Source organism: Psammomys obesus, unplaced genomic scaffold (genome assembly GCF_907164565.1).
Source record: "Psammomys obesus unplaced genomic scaffold, mPsaObe1.curated_primary_1811, whole genome shotgun sequence".
NCBI classification, from domain to species: Eukaryota; Metazoa; Chordata; class Mammalia; order Rodentia; family Muridae; genus Psammomys; species Psammomys obesus.
Window position 1 is genome coordinate 2,139,088 of NW_026589732.1, and position 16,913 is coordinate 2,156,000.

Below are 16,913 nucleotides of genomic sequence, written 5' to 3' on the forward strand. Positions count from 1 at the left end.
TTATTATTATTATTATTATTATTATTATTATTATTATTATTATTATTTTGTGTGTGTGTGCTTACAAGCTCACCCTGAGAAAGGCTGAGTGCTACACTGGGATCCGGAACACCTAATAAAGTCTAATAGAGACTTTCTCTTGGCTTAAACCCAGGTCCACGCAGATTTCTCTGGGGAATACCCCCAACCCCCAACACAATGACTATAGAACGGCAGTGGGGCTGAATACACAGCTCTGTTCAGTGTGCTTGTGCCCTTCTCCCCTTCTGTCGTCCAGGATGTTTCGACTGAGTGCAATCTGGGATGTGTCTTCCATCAGCAGCAGGGCCTGATCCGTCCAAGCCCTCGGTACCCTCCTCTTCCATCTTCTGTCTACAGAGAAACAGGATTGAATGATCTGCTCTCTCCCTCTGGGCACTGGGAAGCCTGTTAAATAAACATGTCTATTAGAGGCGTTGATCTGTCCCCAGCAGGCATTAATTGCACCTCCAAGGCTGCAGATGCCACGGCTTGGCTGTGGATTTACTCTCCTACCCACCCGGCTTTCTGCCTGGCCGAGGGCAGGCCCCATCCTCCCTTGGCTTCCTTAGAATCCGCTGTGTTGGGTGGGTGGGTGGGGGGCCGAGGAGGATGGAGAGTGGGGGTGAGGAGAGGCGGAGGACCCAGGTTCAATTCCAAGCACCCACAAGGTGGCTTACAGCCATCTGTGACTCCAGTTTTAGGGCATCTGATGCGGTCTTCTGGCTTCATCAGGCACCAGGACATGGACAAAACATGTAGGCAAAACATTCATACACATAAAATAAAGAATCTAAAAAAGTTTTAAACAAACTAATAAATAAAGAGTAAAGCCTGGCCCAGCGTGGCAGACAGACATGAGGACCAGGCTCTGTGCTCCTTGGCTCACTGGACGGGGTCAGACGTCCTGAGATTCAGCATGTGCAGAGCCTTGCCTGCATCTCTGTCCTCCAGGGCCGTGAAGGACTCCCACCTGACCTGGCCAAGGCCTACCTCGCTGCTGACTCAGGGCCTCTCTCTGCATCCCTTCCTCCCCTCGTGCTTCCAGGCCAAGGCAGAGCTAGGAAATAGGGGAAGCTGAGAGTCCCTTGGTCTCTCGGGAGCCACCAGGGGATGGGTTCAAGCTGTTCCTGTCGCCTTGCTCGGTGTCAGCCTTCGGAGTAAGATTTCATTCACCCCTGACCCCCTTGTGGAGGGAATAGCGGGCCCAGTGCGGCATAGCTTGGGATCCAGGCTCCCCACACACCTCACTTCCCTCCGTGGGTCTCTCTTTCCTGTCTCGCCTGGCATTCTGTCGTGGGGTTACGTATGAACCGTAACCTTTGTTAACAGATGAGCAACGGGGAGCATGTACGTGAGTCCAACCCTAGGGCAACTCATCCTGTCAACCTGCAGCTGACGCTTCGCCAGGATGCTGGCTGTTTTTTTTTTTTTTTAAAAAAGGTTGTTTAAACATCACACCGGGCCACAGGGAACAATCGATAAACCACACCCGGTGCGCGCAGCCCGGGCCCTTCTCCGGGATCGCCGCCCCCGCCCTCACCCCCACCCTCAAGTGCTGATGGGACTTGAAATCACCTTGGAAACAAATCTCTGGGCCCATCTGTGAGAGGTTTTCTAGATTAGGTTAACCGAGATGAGAAGACCCACCCTACCTTCCCCTGGGGGGACAAAAAGAGAGAGCAGTTGCCACCTGCGCTTCCTGACTTGCAGCTACCAGGTGAGGAGGTGACGATCCTTCTCAAGCTCCGGCCGCCACGTGTTCCCTGACATACGGGCTGCACTGTGAGGCGGGGGAAACTGTTCCTTCCTGAAGTCGGGGTATTTTATCACAGCAACGGGAAAAGTCACTAATACAGTGGGCCTCCGTCTCCCCGATCTCTACCATGGTGGGATCAGGCCAGAAGTTCCCATGCCCCTCTTGGTCCTGGGCCCATCTCTGAATCTCTAGGACCAGGGGATCTGTCATCATGAGAATCCTTTAGCGATTGTTTCTGTGGGCCCACTGTGCCAGCGAGCTTGGGAGTGGGATTTGACCAGGTGGCACTGGGCTGACGCTCAGCACTAAGTCCGTTGCTTCCCTAGCTTCCTTGGTGCTTCTAAGTTTGCCGTGCAGTACCAAGCTCTGAAGGTACCGCTCTAGGGGCCAGAGGAAGCCGCACAAGCCAGTCAGACACCACTCTCAGACATGCTCTCTTCGCACCACTGGGCTTTCTCGCACTGTGGGAGAGAAACCCGCTGGTTTTCACGTTTGTCTGCCTCCTAATCTGTGAGCCACCTGAGGTGGGCTCCATCTCCACGCTGCCAAGGCCTGGCTCAGGGCCCAGCAGTGACAGGAACTGTGGGAACGAAGGACCAGGGATGGCAGGTGCTTGCTAATTTGGAAGCTGCTGGCTCTGCCAGGGGCTGGACAGAGGCAGCAGTGTTTGAACCAGAAGGAGCTGGCTGGAAACGGTGGAAGGGAAGGACATTCTGGGCCGCTACTCACTGCTTTCCCTCTGTCACCGCCACTTCAGCCCCACTGGATCCAAGAACCCTGGCAATGTGGTTAGAGACAGGGCAGCGTTTCGGGCCAGCTCAATCAGCAGATGTTGGACCCTTGCCAACACTTTGTACTTCAGCCGGGGCCCTAACAGCCTCTGATAACAGGATGGGAAAGTCAACCGACTGCGTTTCACAAACAGCAGATGTGCAGGGTTCAAGGTGTCTGACCTCAGGGCTCAGCCTGCAACGAACATTTGTTAACAACTTCCCTTTGCTGGGCCCAGGGTCTCTGGTGGCCCTTTTGTCCCTTTTCACAGTGATAGAGAGGCTGTGGGGACCAGGGCACATGCTCTGACACTCAGCCTCCTGTCTGTTCAGTCACTGTTATACCACGGTTAATTTTGGATTTAAACAAAGACTGGACCCCTGCCGCCAGGTACAACAGTAAGTGTCACGAAGGTAACAGATCTATTTTTAAACTTCTGAGCAGAGAGGACACATTCTACTCTTTTGGGAGATATAACCTTTTATTTTTTATGAATATATATATATATATTTTCATATTATCTTATGAAGTTTACATATTCTCACAATTGAAAGCAGCACACAAGCCCCTCTGTGCTCATCAGACGCCAGAATCACTAATTCTCAACACCTGCTGCCTTGGCGCCATGATGGAATCCCACATTCGCCCAGGGAGCAAGCAAGAGGCGCAAACAGCAACTGGAGTAGTTTTTCTAGCTTGCACATGGGACTGGGTTGCCCTGGACTCCTCCTTCCTCAGACTCTGTTCTCAGAGTTGGGGTGGGGTTTCCGGATGATCCACCTTTGAATGTCTTCCAAATGACAGAAAAATGCCTATCTTTTTTTGGTGGCTTTGTCTTATGTCAGTAGTCAACAAACCCAGCTACACTGTGGAATCCGTGGAGGAGCTTGGCAGTACAACCAGGAAACCAGAGCCTCATGCTTCCAAAAGCTGTCCAGGACATAGAAACTCACAGCCCAGCAGAGAACCATTGGGAAATGCTTCACATCTGAGTGGATTCCAACTGATAGATGGAAGGTCACTGCATTAGTCAAGGTTCTCTAGAGTAACAGAACTTATAGAATGAATATATATATTATAGGATAGACATATAATAATACATACGACTTATTAGAATGATTCACAGGCTGTGGCCCAGCTAATCCAACAATGGCTGTCTATGAACAGAAGATCCAAGCACACCCACCCCAAACACTTCATAAAGTGGAGGGCATCAGAATTCACCAAAGTGATTAATTCTATTGCAAAAGCATTAAACAGATTTCAAAAATAAGAATCTCTTTTTCCTTATATTTTTATTAGATTTAAATATACACAATGAGAATGAAAGAAAGGTGAAGGGCTTAAATATCAAAATAAAAAAATAGAACTCAATGAAAATAGCTAAATGTGTAAAATGTGCAAAAACAGAACAGCACCAGGTTTTCAGTAGCATTATGAACCAAGAGGAGACACACCTGGAAGTGAAGTTAAGATTTCTCCTGCGTAGTCAGATGCTAATAGATCTGGCTTTCAGACTGGGTGAGTGCACTGGATGGAATTTAAACACAAAACATTTGCAGGAGAAGTCTTTTTCTGGAAACACTATGATGCACTCACAGAAGCCACAAAGAACCCATACTCCTTAAGTATGGTTACACATTTGAACATCAGACATATACAGGGAACTTAAAAAAAAAAAATCTCCTTGGCTCTTGCCCACACCTAGTGACCTTGAATCTTTGAAGGTGAGCATTGGGGATGATAATTTGCTCCATTTCCTCATGCAGTTCTGACCCACAGCTGAGTGTGGGGGCCACTTGCCTAGTTGGTCCTTGTTTGATGTTCTTTTCTATAGGATTCTGGTGAATAGATGTCTATCCATAGGGTGTCTACGACTTCTTCTCCTCCGGTGTGGATAGCATCACCTTTCAAGGAGGCCCTTCCCATCCTTAGCCAGATCTGTTCTGTTTAATTGTGTGTTTAGTCGTGTGTGAGGAAGGAGAGACAGAGGCGAAGTTAAGGGGGCATGATGAGGAGAGGCGGAAGCCTCTTTCCCTGGGATCTAGTTTGAGCACCCTGCTGGCCGAGGAGTCAGGAAACTTCAGCACAACTGATGAAACCCAGACTGCCTAAGGAGGTGGTGCTCGCTTTCCTGGAGACATCCCAAACAGGATTTTCAAAACAACCAAGAACTCTGCAGGGCCTGAGTGTCCAGGCCTTGAGTGTAACTGCCAGCACTCCCTTCATATCTGTAAGTCTGAGCAACACCTCTTATAAAACCACCTTCCGGTTTTGTTTACAGAGGAAAATTCTTCAAGTCAAGGTCAGTATGTAGACCAGCTCATATTTTAAACTTAAAAAAAAAAATTAAAAACTTAATTTTAAAATGTTTTTTAGTCGTTGCCTTATTGTAAATTACATCCTTAGAACTATGTAACTTAGAAAACATAGTCACATCTATCATATATAATCTACCTATCATCTGTCTGTCTACCATCTATTACCTATAGTCTATCTATCTGTCTGTCTGTCTATCCACCCACCCATCTATCTATGGCCATTATAAAGACAGCTAACTAAGCAAGACCCTTCCTGGAGAAGCCCGTATGCATCCTTGGGTGTGTTTTGTCCTCCTGTGTGTCTTTCTCTCTCCGAATGCCTCCACATATATAAATAGCACGTGTGAAACCTTATCTCCTTTGAAAGTCTACTTTGCTGCATAGTTAAGGGTCTGGCTCTAACGAGTGGAGATTCCTTCAGAGGCAAATTCTTCAGTGTTGGGGGCATTTCTGGGCTGGGTCTCCTCACACTGGGGATTGTACTCAAACCTCACAGGTACAAGGTAAACTACAAGCTCAGCCCCTACCCTGCTTTGCCAGGATGTTTTTTCTTCTGGTGCCCAGTAACTCCCCATCACTGGTCTGGCTTTGCCCTCTAGCACTCCATAGGCCCTGCCTGGTCTGATTTTCAGACTTGTGGGCACCTTTGTTTCTTGAGTTCTAAAGGGTGACTACTCTAGGTTTTCCAATCACCAGTGTCTCGCAGCAGCCTCCCCTGGACTCCCAGGTTCTTGTGACTTTTGTGGAAAGATCTAGAAGAGACACATGGAGTGTAGAGTAGATAGACAGAGCTCATCCAAGCAGAAGGGGATTGTGCAATGGCCAAAGGGACCATGGGAAACCAGAAAGTCCCCAAGATCGAGAGCAGTCAGAGACCACTGTGCTGACCTCCCTCTCGGTGGGCTTTATATTATTTCTCAAGTTTCTATCTAGAGCAGGCAACTGTTTCTGAGGAATGTTTTCTGTCCAGGTGATTGACACGTCCATTTTGGGTTCACTATTAAAGGAAGAGAGAATGATATGTCTTTGTTCTTTACCAGAAAGCTTGAAGCTAGGCAATAATCTCGTAAAACAGTTGTTTAGTTATCTATTAATGACCCCCATCCAAGGCAGTACAAAGTCTCCACCCAGGATCAGAGTTATGACAAGATCGTGCACCTTTGACCAGCAATAAAGTCCTGCAGTTTCATATTTGATCCTATAAGTCATTGATTAGGAGGGTGGTGTCAACGCCGATAATCTGTAACTAACTACCTAACCCATCCAAGGTTCTTCACAGGATATGGCCTCCAACCTTTCCCCATGGGGGCCACTTAGGCTGTCCTAACCGCATTTTGTTTTCCTCTCCGCCCCCCAATGTCTGTTATTTTTAAAAATCTCCAAATCGGGGCTGGAGAGATGGCTCAGAGGTTAAGAGCACTGCTTGCTCTTCCAGAGGTCCTGAGTTCAATTCCCAGCAACCACATGGTGGCTCACAACCATCTGTAATGGACTCTCATGTTCAGATGTACATGCAGGCAGACCATTGTATACATAATAAAATAAATAAACCTTTAAAAAAAGTCTCCAAATCCTGCCAACCCCTCAGCGTGTTGGCCCAACTGCTAATCCTCAGTTTAAAAGCAGAGACCTATGGTCAGGGTAGACCTTATAAACAAGGTAGCCCGTTTTGGTTTGGAGGGCATCTGTTCTGCTCGTGATTTTCGGAGCTCGAATTTTCAGAACTGTCCCACTCATACAGGCTCAACAAGGCTGATCTTTCAGTAAGGCCTGTCAATGATTGACATTTGAGGAGGGTCTGCAGGCTGGAGTTTGTCTGTGACGCGGGGAAAACCCTGCCCCTCTCTGGGTCCCTCCTTCGATTGCCAAATGGGTATTCCTAGGCTCTCCGACTTGAGCCGCCTACTCCAGAGGAGACCAATCAGAAACCTCTGGAGAGTGCGGGGTGTGGGAGCTGGGATGGCAGGATAGGAGAAATCACCGCGCCTGGCCTGTACCCGTGGGCGGTGCCCGGAGCAGGCGGAGCTTAGCTGGCAGCGGATTGGCTGCCCAGCGGATAAGCGGAGGCGGGTCTACATCGCGGCAGAACTGACCCGAGAACGCGAAACCGTAAGGTGCGGGAATTTGAGCCCCAGGGCGACTCCGAGCCTGAGCCCCGGCCCGCAGCAGGTAGCTACCGCCGCCCTCCCTCCGCGCTTGGGCATGCCACTTCTTCGGCTCCCGAATGGCATGTCTTCCCTGGGTGCACTGCAGGGCCCTTTCCACGCCTCTTCCTCTCCACTCCCCTTCCTATCTGGGAGACACTGCATAGGCTAGAACACAGACCTCCCAAACCTTCCCATCTTGGTCCTGTTCCTTCACCCTCGCCCACCCTGCCCACCCGTGGCTTGAGAGCTACTGGCCACAGTGGAGGAACTAGGATCCCAGCTCCCTTCGCTCAGGTGGGTGTTCCCGGGTCCCCGACTGCAGGCCTTTCACTCACAGTGCGCTGAGCACACACACATACACACACACACACACCATACACACACGTACCTGCACATACACATCCATCATACACACAAACACACACATACATACACACAAACACACACACACACACACACACACACACACACACACACACACACACACGTCCTGGCTCTTAGTTACAAGTCGCAGATCCCTGAGCAAAACAGATGTCTCTGGCAGACCTGCTGGCTCAGGATCCCAAAGGAGAGCCTTTTTTTTCTGGTCAGCACTGATTTCTGTGTGACTAAGGCCCTGGCTAGAGCCTTGCCTTCTTGAGTGAGTTCTTTGTTTCTCTCCCTGCACCTGGGGAGAGGGTGAGAAGTGCTGGGGGTCAGGGGTCCAGCTGATGTAATTACATTTTTACTACTAGGTGCGGCAAGACTAGTGTGGCACAGAATAGACACAACGATTCTACCCTGTGTGATAGGTTGGGAACTAGAAACACTGTTTAACAGTCATTTACGGAATTTTAGATACGTTTGCATTTTATCACGGTTGTTTTAGTTTTAAAACTGTCTGTTCTCAGAGGTGTAGTTGACAATAAACAGACCTATCTCAGCTGCTGCTTGACTTGTACCCTAGAAAGCTAAGGCTCTTGCCACTGTGCCAGGCTGAGGCCTTGAGAGCTCTGACTCCTTCTGTGGTGGGGTGTGTCTGGTTTTATACATGCAAGGACCCCATTCAACATCACCCCTGGGGACTGAGGGAACTGAGGTTCCAGGTCTCTAGGGTTCTTGCTCAGGTCTCAGACCAGCTCCTCGGTGGCCTTTGTGGAAATCTCTGTGTTCCCTTAGCCTGTCACTCAGTATATCAGGCATAAGTCCAGGCACCCAGACCAAACATAACCGTAGCCCTGAATCTGATGGGAGAGCAGAATTAGTAACGGGGCATGTTTGTGTTGTCTGTTTTATTGAGATAGCGTTTCACTATGAACCAGGCCGGCCTTGGGCCAGCGAGTTCGTGTTTGGTTATGGCCGTGAGTTACAGTGAGGTGCTCGTTTACGTTAGTGGCTAGGACTGGGGAAGGAAAAAAGTTCTTAGTTTTCAAGTCGTCGGCCTTGCCTGCAGCCACACTAAAATTTTGTAGAAAAGGTAAAACAAACGCCAGGAGGTGTGCACGTGCAGAGTCTAGCTGCGACACAAGTTATTGGAAGTGTGAGCGTCTTCTGAGGCTCCAGGGTTTCGTCTTTCTCTGGTTCCCCAGAGTCCCTGCCCTCTGGGTCTGCTGCACGGGCAAAGGGTGGAATAAAAACCCCTGCCCTGGGGAGCGCCTTGCCCTAACATACTTAGAGATAAAGACACAAGCGCATGTAAAGCAGTGTGTGGTGAACGAGACTCGGAAACAGTAATTTGGGGGTTTAGAGGGCAGCTCCAGAGACGGCCCAAGGTTGGTTTGTTTGTTGTTGTTGTTGTTGAGACAGTATCTGTCATGTATCAGTTTGTTCTTCAGACTCGCTATGTAGCCAATGATGGCCTTGAGCCCCTGATCCTCCTGTCTCCGCCTCCTAAGTGCTGTAACTCCTAAGGGGTTACAGGGATGAGCCCCATAGGTGGTTTATGTCATAGGGTGATTGAACCCAGGGCTCTGAGCATGCTAGGCAAACACTCTTATCACCTGGGCTGTTTTCCCAGCCGCAGTTCCTGATTCTTGTGTTCCCAAACAGGGAACTGAGCAGAAACACATATTTGTAGCAGACTCAGAGGCAGGTTATTAAGGGACAGCCTTAGAAGATACGGTTCCAATAATTTGTATCAAAGCTAAAATCTGCACAAAGGGGAGGGGAGGGGACTGGAGAGAAGAGGGTTAGCTGCTTAAACGTTAAAGGCTCACAGAGGATCAGGCCTTTTGGCACACAGACTGGGCTTTCTGCCTCGTTTTCATAGTGGGCCTCCCCCCCACCCCCCGTGTTCTATCTATCCATGTACAATTTCATGCCTGGCCTATTTCATTAGCACCTTAACTTTTCAGCTGGAAATGTGGGCTTTAGTGTTTGTGATGAGCCATGGGTCCCTTTCTGGCACCGCAACAGGAGGTATGCAGAGCCGGTGATATTTGACAGAGGCCCAGAAGAGGTGAGAGAGTGGACCAGACTTGAGGGGGACATGATGAAGAACTAGGGAGTTCGTCAGGCCTTTGTACCCTGCAGCCTGTGTTTTAGGAGGCCACACTCCTTAGTTTCAGTGGGCCTCTGGGTAGCTCCGCGACTCTCACCCGCTCACCTTGGTTTTTCCCATCTGCTCGAAGGTCCACAGCATGCTGAACATCCGATTCTTGGTGCCCGGGCTGCTTTGCCTCCAGGGCAGGCCTACCACGTACTCTACAGCGGCTGCTCTCCCAAACCCGATCCCAAACCCAGAGATTCGCTACAACCAGCTGTTCATCAACAATGAGTGGCGCGATGCGGTCAGCAAAAAGACCTTCCCCACAGTGAACCCCACCACAGGCGAGGTCATTGGGCATGTGGCCGAAGGAGACCGGGCGGATGTGGATCTGGCTGTGAAGGCAGCCAGGGAGGCCTTCCGCTTGGGGTCCCCGTGGCGCAGGATGGATGCTTCAGAGCGGGGGCGGCTGCTGAACCGCCTGGCTGACCTTGTGGAACGGGACCGCGTGTACCTGGCCTCACTAGAGACCTTAGATAACGGGAAACCTTTCCAGGAGTCTTATGTCTTGGACCTGGATGAGGTCATCAAGGTGTACCGTTACTTTGCTGGCTGGGCTGACAAGTGGCACGGTAAGACCATTCCTATGGATGGCGAGCACTTCTGCTTCACCCGGCATGAGCCGGTGGGCGTCTGTGGCCAGATAATCCCATGGAACTTTCCGCTGGCCATGCAGGGCTGGAAGTTGGCGCCCGCACTCGCCACAGGCAACACCGTGGTCATGAAGGTGGCAGAGCAAACCCCACTTTCTGCCCTGTACTTGGCCTCCCTCATCAAAGAGGCAGGGTTTCCCCCGGGCGTGGTGAACATCATCACTGGCTACGGCCCCACGGCGGGAGCCGCCATTGCCCAGCACATGGATGTGGATAAGGTCGCCTTCACAGGCTCCACGGAGGTGGGCCACCTGATTCAGAAGGCTGCTGGGGACTCCAACCTCAAGAGAGTCACGCTGGAGCTGGGTGGGAAGAGCCCCAGCATCGTGCTGGCCGACGCTGACATGGGTCACGCTGTAGACCAGTGTCACGAAGCCCTGTTCTTTAACATGGGCCAGTGCTGCTGTGCAGGCTCCCGGACTTTCGTGGAAGAGTCCATCTACCAGGAGTTTCTAGAGAGAACCGTGGAGAAGGCCAAGCAGAGGAAAGTGGGGAACCCCTTTGAGTTAGACACCCAGCAGGGGCCTCAGGTGGACAAGGAGCAGTTTGAACGAATCCTGGGCTACATCGGGCTTGGAAAGAAGGAAGGGGCAAAACTTCTCTGCGGTGGGGAGCGTTTTGGGGATCGCGGCTTCTTCATCAAGCCCACAGTCTTTGGGGACGTTCAGGATGACATGAGGATTGCCAAAGAGGAGATCTTCGGGCCCGTGCAGCCTCTGTTCAAGTTCAAGAAGATTGAAGAAGTGATCCAGAGAGCCAACAACACCAGGTACGGCCTGGCTGCAGCCGTGTTCACCCGAGACCTGGACAAAGCCATCTACTTTACCCAGGCTCTGCAAGCTGGGACGGTGTGGGTGAACACCTACAACATCGTCACGTGCCACACGCCCTTCGGAGGCTTTAAGGAATCCGGTAACGGGAGGGAGCTGGGGGAGGATGGGCTTAGAGCCTACACCGAGGTGAAGACAGTCACCATCAAGGTTCCTGAGAAGAACTCCTGAGGATGACGACCCGGGAGACCCAGCCCGGCCCTGCAGTCCCGCAGCCCCCAGCTAACGGATGGCAAACTTTGATTTTAGCCTGAGTTCCTAATGAAGTGTTACCAGAGGTGTCAGCAAATAAGTAGTTAAATCAGGGCTATTCTATCGAAAGCAGAGATGGTGGCTGTGCTCAGAGCACGGCCCACCTTGTCCCTAGCTCCCACCTCACAGATGACCTTTGAGTTACTGCCAGGGAACCTTAGGAGCCTCCAGAAGGCATATCAAAAGCCATTGACCACGGCCATAAGAAGGAATGATGGACTGATCCAGGAGCAGCATGAATGAGCCTCAAAGCCAGAATGCTAAGCGAAAGAAGCCACCTACACATTGAGATGCCCAAACCTGCATCTGTAGTAGAAAGTAGATCAGTGGTTAGCAGGGACTCGGGAGGGGAGGAAGGGAGTGACTTCTGGATATGGGGTTCCTCTTGGTGAGGTTTTGAAAATGTTGTGGAATTGGACAACGAACATGGTTGCACAACTTTGTACTGATTTACTGCCAAATTGTGCTCTTCATTAGAGTATTAATTTTATTTTAAAATTCAAATAAGCTCAATTTCTACTTGCAAACCTGTATCGATTCTTTTCCTTATGCTGAATATTTTGTTGTCTCTGGACCAGAGAAGACCCAGGTCGGAACCCATTCCTTCCCATCTTATGTCTCTAGGCTTCTCTTTGCTTTCTCTCGCCTGATGACCAAGCACATGGGAAACCCACAGGAAAATGCTATGGTTCCTGCCCAGAGCAAGTACATATCATTTAGGAATTTTCACTTTCATCCTCCCAACCTCTTTTGAGGCACCTCACCAGAAGGGCTTTGCTAGTTTCAGTCCTCAGAGTTCACTGTTTATCATAACTCTTGTATGCATGCTCATGTGCGAACATGTGCCTACAAAACACACACACACACACACACACACACACACACACACACACACACACACCTTGCTTGGTGGTAGTCAAGGCAAATGCAAGCCTGCAGGTCAAGGTCAGAAGGTGAAGCCCAGCTGTCTTCTGTTGTAGAACTTGGTGCTTACAGATCATTCCAAGTTTAAAGACTGTTTACTGTGAATGCTATTCCCTGTGAATGCCATACCCAGTGAATGTCACATCTTGTGAGTACTATGCCCTGGTCATCTTTCCAACAACCTGCCATCAAAATGATTTTGTTTTCCAGAACTTTCTATGTAGTCAAGGATGTCCCTGAACTTCTGATACTCCTGCTTCGACCTCTTGAATGCTGAGATTACAGGTGTGCACCACCACACCCAGTTTCATGAGCCGCTGTGGATCAAATTGCGCATGCTTTGTGCGTGCTAAGCGATCTCTCTGCCGGATGAACTGTATCTCTAGCCTTCCTTCGCTATTGTAACGATGGCCACGACTTGGGTTTTGTCTGAAACTGCTTCTCAAGGGTTGTAGGTTTGTTTGTGTTTCCACCCTTTTTAGTACCCCTTCCTGCGAGACTTTTCTAAGGCTTACATGACCCTGACTCAGTACCCTCCATGTGCTTCTAAGAGGCTATTGCGACCCTTTCTCCCATTGGACAGTAGTGAAGGGTTCTTATAATGATGGCTGATTTTCACTGTCAACTGAGACTGGCTTGTCTCAGCTTTCCAGAGAATTTTAGCTAAACTGGGACAACTTACCCTAAGTGCAGCTGATACCATCCCGTGGCCTTAACATCCAGACTGAGGGTTAAAAAGGGAAAAAGGAGAAAGCCTGATGAGCATTATTATTCATTCTTCTTCCTGCCTGTGGACGCAGCGTGACTAGCCACTTCACACCCCAATGCCTTTCCTGCCAGAGTAGACTCTGTCTCCTCCAACAAGGAAGGCGGCTTTCCCCAGGCCCCAGCCTTCAGTGCAGCATGTCTGGAAGGCCAAGGCTGAGCTGTGGTACGTGCTGTAGTCTGGAGGCCACCCATGCATCCTTCATCCTTTCTACAGATTCACACCACGCTCACACTGGGTCAAGCAGTGTTCCAGGTGTGGACACATACTACTTTGGCCTTAAAACAGTCCTGTAAAGCAAGGCAGTTGATTTGTATTTATTTATTTTCTTCAGTAAGCAAGTTGAAATTGAGAGTTTTACCTTTAATTTAAATATATATTTATGTGTGTGTGCCTGTGTTGGCATGCCATGTGTGTATGGGTCCCTAGAGAAGGCAGAAGATGGCATCAAATGCCCTGGATTTGGAGTTACAGGTGGCTGTGAGCTGCCTGACAGGGGTCCTGGTCCTTTGGAAGAACAGAAAGAGCTCTTAACCATCAAGGTTTAATAGACAGCTTATTTGGGTCAGTTTTCCATGAGCATGCCCATGGGGCCAGACAAGGGAGTATACTTAGAAACCCAGCTATCAAACCTCTAAGCCCAAGTCTGAGCCACTGAGGAACTTTCACTAGGATTGGCACCATTATGGGTACAAGACTGACCTCTGGTGGTCCCCACTTTTACTCATTTGCTCAGATCATTCATTGATCTGAAAGAGAAAAAAAAAAAGTCATGGTTGTAAGTGAAGCACTGGGAGAAAGCAAGTCAGAAAGACTGCCCTGCGGGAGCTCACATTGTAAGCAAGACAATTACAGAACAGGGTAACACATGCAGTGGCCAGTCTGAGTGCAAAAGCCAAGGTGGCAAGAGGCCGAGAGAGGAAAGGAATGCATTTGTAAGTATCTGCAAGGCTCCCGCTCACCCAGAGCTCCCATCTACCCTTAGCATCTCACCCACGAGACGCTGCCAACATCTGTTAAGCAGCTAAGCAGGGCTAACACAACCTGGGACACCCCCCCTTCTTTCCTCTGCCTGCTCTTTGCTCACCCTGAGGGCAAGGCCCTTGGAATTGGACACAGATTCTGGCAGATGAGGAGGTGACAAGACCACTGGTAAGACATAGGGCTTGCTGGGAGAGGGAAGGACAGAGCTTATGAGAAGCAGAGGTGAAGAGACAGGCATGTAAGCTGTTCCCACAGGAACAGGGAGGCTGCAGAGGTAGATACTCAGGGGTTGGAGCCCTCTGTCCCCCACCCTTAGGAAGCCATGCTCCACAGTTGGAAGCCCTGACAGAGACAGGCTCCTATTCAGTTTCTAAAGGCCACTCTGTTTCCGTGTGGAAAATGGAAGTGGGGAAGAGGCTGTAGGGCACTGTTACTCTGTCCATTAGCTTGATCAGGGTGTGGCGGAGTGAGAGATCCTGACCAGCCAGGAAGCAAAATAAGGCAGTAGAGTCAACCTTTTGGCTGGGGTAACTGGGTGCGTATAGGAGGCCAGCCACTGTAAAAGGGAGCCTTGGAACTCGGGGTATAGCTCAGCAAATAGAGTCCTCACTTAGCATGCATAAAGCACTGGGTTTGGTCCGCAGAACCACATATAATCAGACACGATGACACACCTGCAATCCAAGCACTCAAGAGGTGGAGGCAGGAGGACCGTAAGTTTACAGTCATTTTTGGCACTGTATCAAGTTTGAGGGCATCCTAGATTATGTGGAAACCTGTCTCAGGAAAAACAAGCAGCAAACAAACAAACAGGGAACCTTGCTGGAGGAGCAGGCTTAGGGTCAAGGGGGAGGTGGCCAGCTTGCCCCTTTATTCAATACCTTTTATAATGTGTTTCACTGTGTGCTGGCAGTGTGCTAGATGCCGGGGCTACAGCAGGGAACTGGGCAAAAACTGTGTGCATCCTAACTGACGGAGGAGGGAGAGTGTACGCAAAACATACACACTGCAGCCATCCCTCCATACCCACAGGGCACGGGTTCCAGCACTCCAGGGTTCATATTCACGGGTCTCTCCTTGTCAAATGGTGCAGCGTCTGCATCCGGCCAGCTGCATCCTGGCAGACACTACACAGGCAGCCACAGAGATGGGCATTGTGAGAACTTGTTCTGCTGGGCTGGGGGTTGCAGGGTGGGACCCACGAAGACAGAGCTCAGAGACAGCCCTGCCTGACCTACAATGGCATGCACACTCCACAGGAGAGAATTCAGCCTCACTGAGCCACTGTGGCAAGCATGGCGCTGGGATCCATGTCCTGAATTCATTAAGCCGAAGACACCAGAGCAATGTGGTTTTCCTTAATTAATTAATATATCACATAATAAGCACTCTCTGATTTAACGTTCATGAGGCCCCAGTGAAGGCTGAGAATGAGGAAAGTCATTAGAGAAGACTGTTCCCCGATGGATGGCTTCGACTGTCTGGCCTACATCCTGAATCTTGGGGGACAGAAGGGCAACATTTTCTAAAGATAGGAATTCATTTCATTGCAAAACCTACAGGAGAAGATATAGACCTTACTAAGACCCAGCCTTTGGGGGCTCAGGATAACAAGGGACACGTCTGGGGCTGAACACAAGCTTTAGACTCACTGTGGTATCCCCTTACCTGTGGAGAATACATCCCAAGACTCCACAAGGACACCTTTCAGACCATGTCTCGTGTGTGTGTGTGTGTGTGTGTGTGTGTGTGTGTGTGTGTGTGCACAAGTTTGTGCAGATGAATATGTGGGCATGCAAGGAAGCAGGTGCAAACACATGTACCTGTGGAAGGCAGAGGATCTTCAGAGGTGCCCTCAGTTTTTGAGACAGGGTCTCTCATTGGCTGGCAGCTTTCTGATTAGGCTAAGCTGTCTAGACAGAGAGCCCCAGAGATCTACCTACGTCTGCTTCCCCAGTTCTGATAGTACAGGCTTGTACCACCACGCCCAGCTCTTCACATGAGTTCTGTGATCAAACGCAGGCCCACACACCCGTGTAGCAGGCACTTCAGTCTTCTAGTTCTCGTCTGCCATTTTCCCCCTGATACACGCTTGTGATAAGTAGTTTATAGATTAGGCATAGACATCAATAGCAATAATTAAAAAATTAAATATGTTGTCATTAAAGTCATGTGGCTGTTATCGTTTTCTCTCTAAACTTCTTTTGGGCAGCTGGGGGCTCAGCCTTCAGAAAGCTCTCACACCGTAGCTGTCAGGAACCCGGCACACACTCCGTTCTCCAACTGAGTGACTTGACCCATTCCTTAGTCTGTCCATGGGAAATGAGAGAGCAGAGTAGTGGGTGAATAGCTCGGTAAAATGCATGAAAAGGAGGACCTACCAGTTCAGAAGACTCAGCAGGATCAGGCTGGGAATAGTGGATGGTTAGGGCTGGTTAAAAACTACAAGTAGTGGGGGGGGGCAGGAGAGATGGTTGGTTAAGACCATTTGTTCTTATAGGAAACCTGAGTTCAGTTCCTAGCTCCCACACGGTGGCTCACTACCATCTGTAACTCCAACTTCACAGGATCTGATGTCCTCCTCTGGCCTCTGTGAATACTACATGCAGGACAAGCAAAATGCCCATACACATGTTTAAAAAAATCTGCAAGTAGGGGGCTAGGCATGATAGCTCACACACCTTTAATCCCAGCACCCCGGAGGCAGCAGCAGGCAGACCTCTGCCAGCTGAGGCCAGCGTGGTCTACATATGAATTTCCAGGCCAGACTAAGCTGCACAGTGAGAGCCTATCGCTAAGCAACAGCAACAAAACAACAGCAGCAGCAACAACAAAGCAGGGACCAGGCAAGGAGGTTAGCACAGCCCAGGTGGGAGAGATGAGGAGGGTTAGGAAAAAGCAGCTGATATAAGCACACACACACACACACACACACACACACACACACACACACACGAAAGGCAA

The 16,913-nt window shown here is 49.9% G+C and overlaps 1 protein-coding gene and 1 long non-coding RNA gene across 3 annotated transcripts in view; one reads left to right on the forward strand and one right to left on the reverse strand.

Annotated features, from left to right (window-relative positions):
* LOC129675348 (uncharacterized) overlaps positions 1 to 1,254 on the reverse strand; it is a 9,460-nt gene extending 8,206 nt beyond the window's left edge. Inside the window, exons 1-2 of the long non-coding RNA XR_008719904.1 lie at positions 699 to 1,254; positions 74 to 426 (exon numbers count right to left, since the gene is read on the reverse strand). This is a non-coding gene — a long non-coding RNA (uncharacterized LOC129675348). The remainder of the gene's footprint in view (positions 1 to 73; positions 427 to 698) is intronic.
* A 5,686-nt stretch (positions 1,255 to 6,940) lies between these two features.
* On the forward strand, positions 6,941 to 11,802 carry Aldh1b1 (aldehyde dehydrogenase 1 family member B1). 2 transcript variants are annotated; one of them, XM_055605294.1, is made up of 2 exons: positions 6,941 to 7,038; positions 9,626 to 11,802. In XM_055605294.1, exon 2 carries the CDS (start codon positions 9,635 to 9,637, stop codon positions 11,192 to 11,194), a length of 1,560 nt encoding a protein of 519 aa, XP_055461269.1. In that variant the 5' UTR covers positions 6,941 to 7,038; positions 9,626 to 9,634; the 3' UTR covers positions 11,195 to 11,802. The 2 variants fall into 2 exon arrangements, with proteins under 2 accessions (XP_055461269.1, XP_055461270.1); XM_055605295.1 differs by lacking the exon at positions 6,941 to 7,038 and adding an exon at positions 7,052 to 7,310.
* Positions 11,803 to 16,913: the final 5,111 nt, after the last annotated feature.

What these genes read in the sequence shown, in the direction of transcription:
- Aldh1b1 (XM_055605294.1), top strand. Translation starts at nt 9,635, where the DNA reads ATGCTGAACATCCGATTCTTGGTGCCCGGGCTGCTTTGCCTCCAGGGC.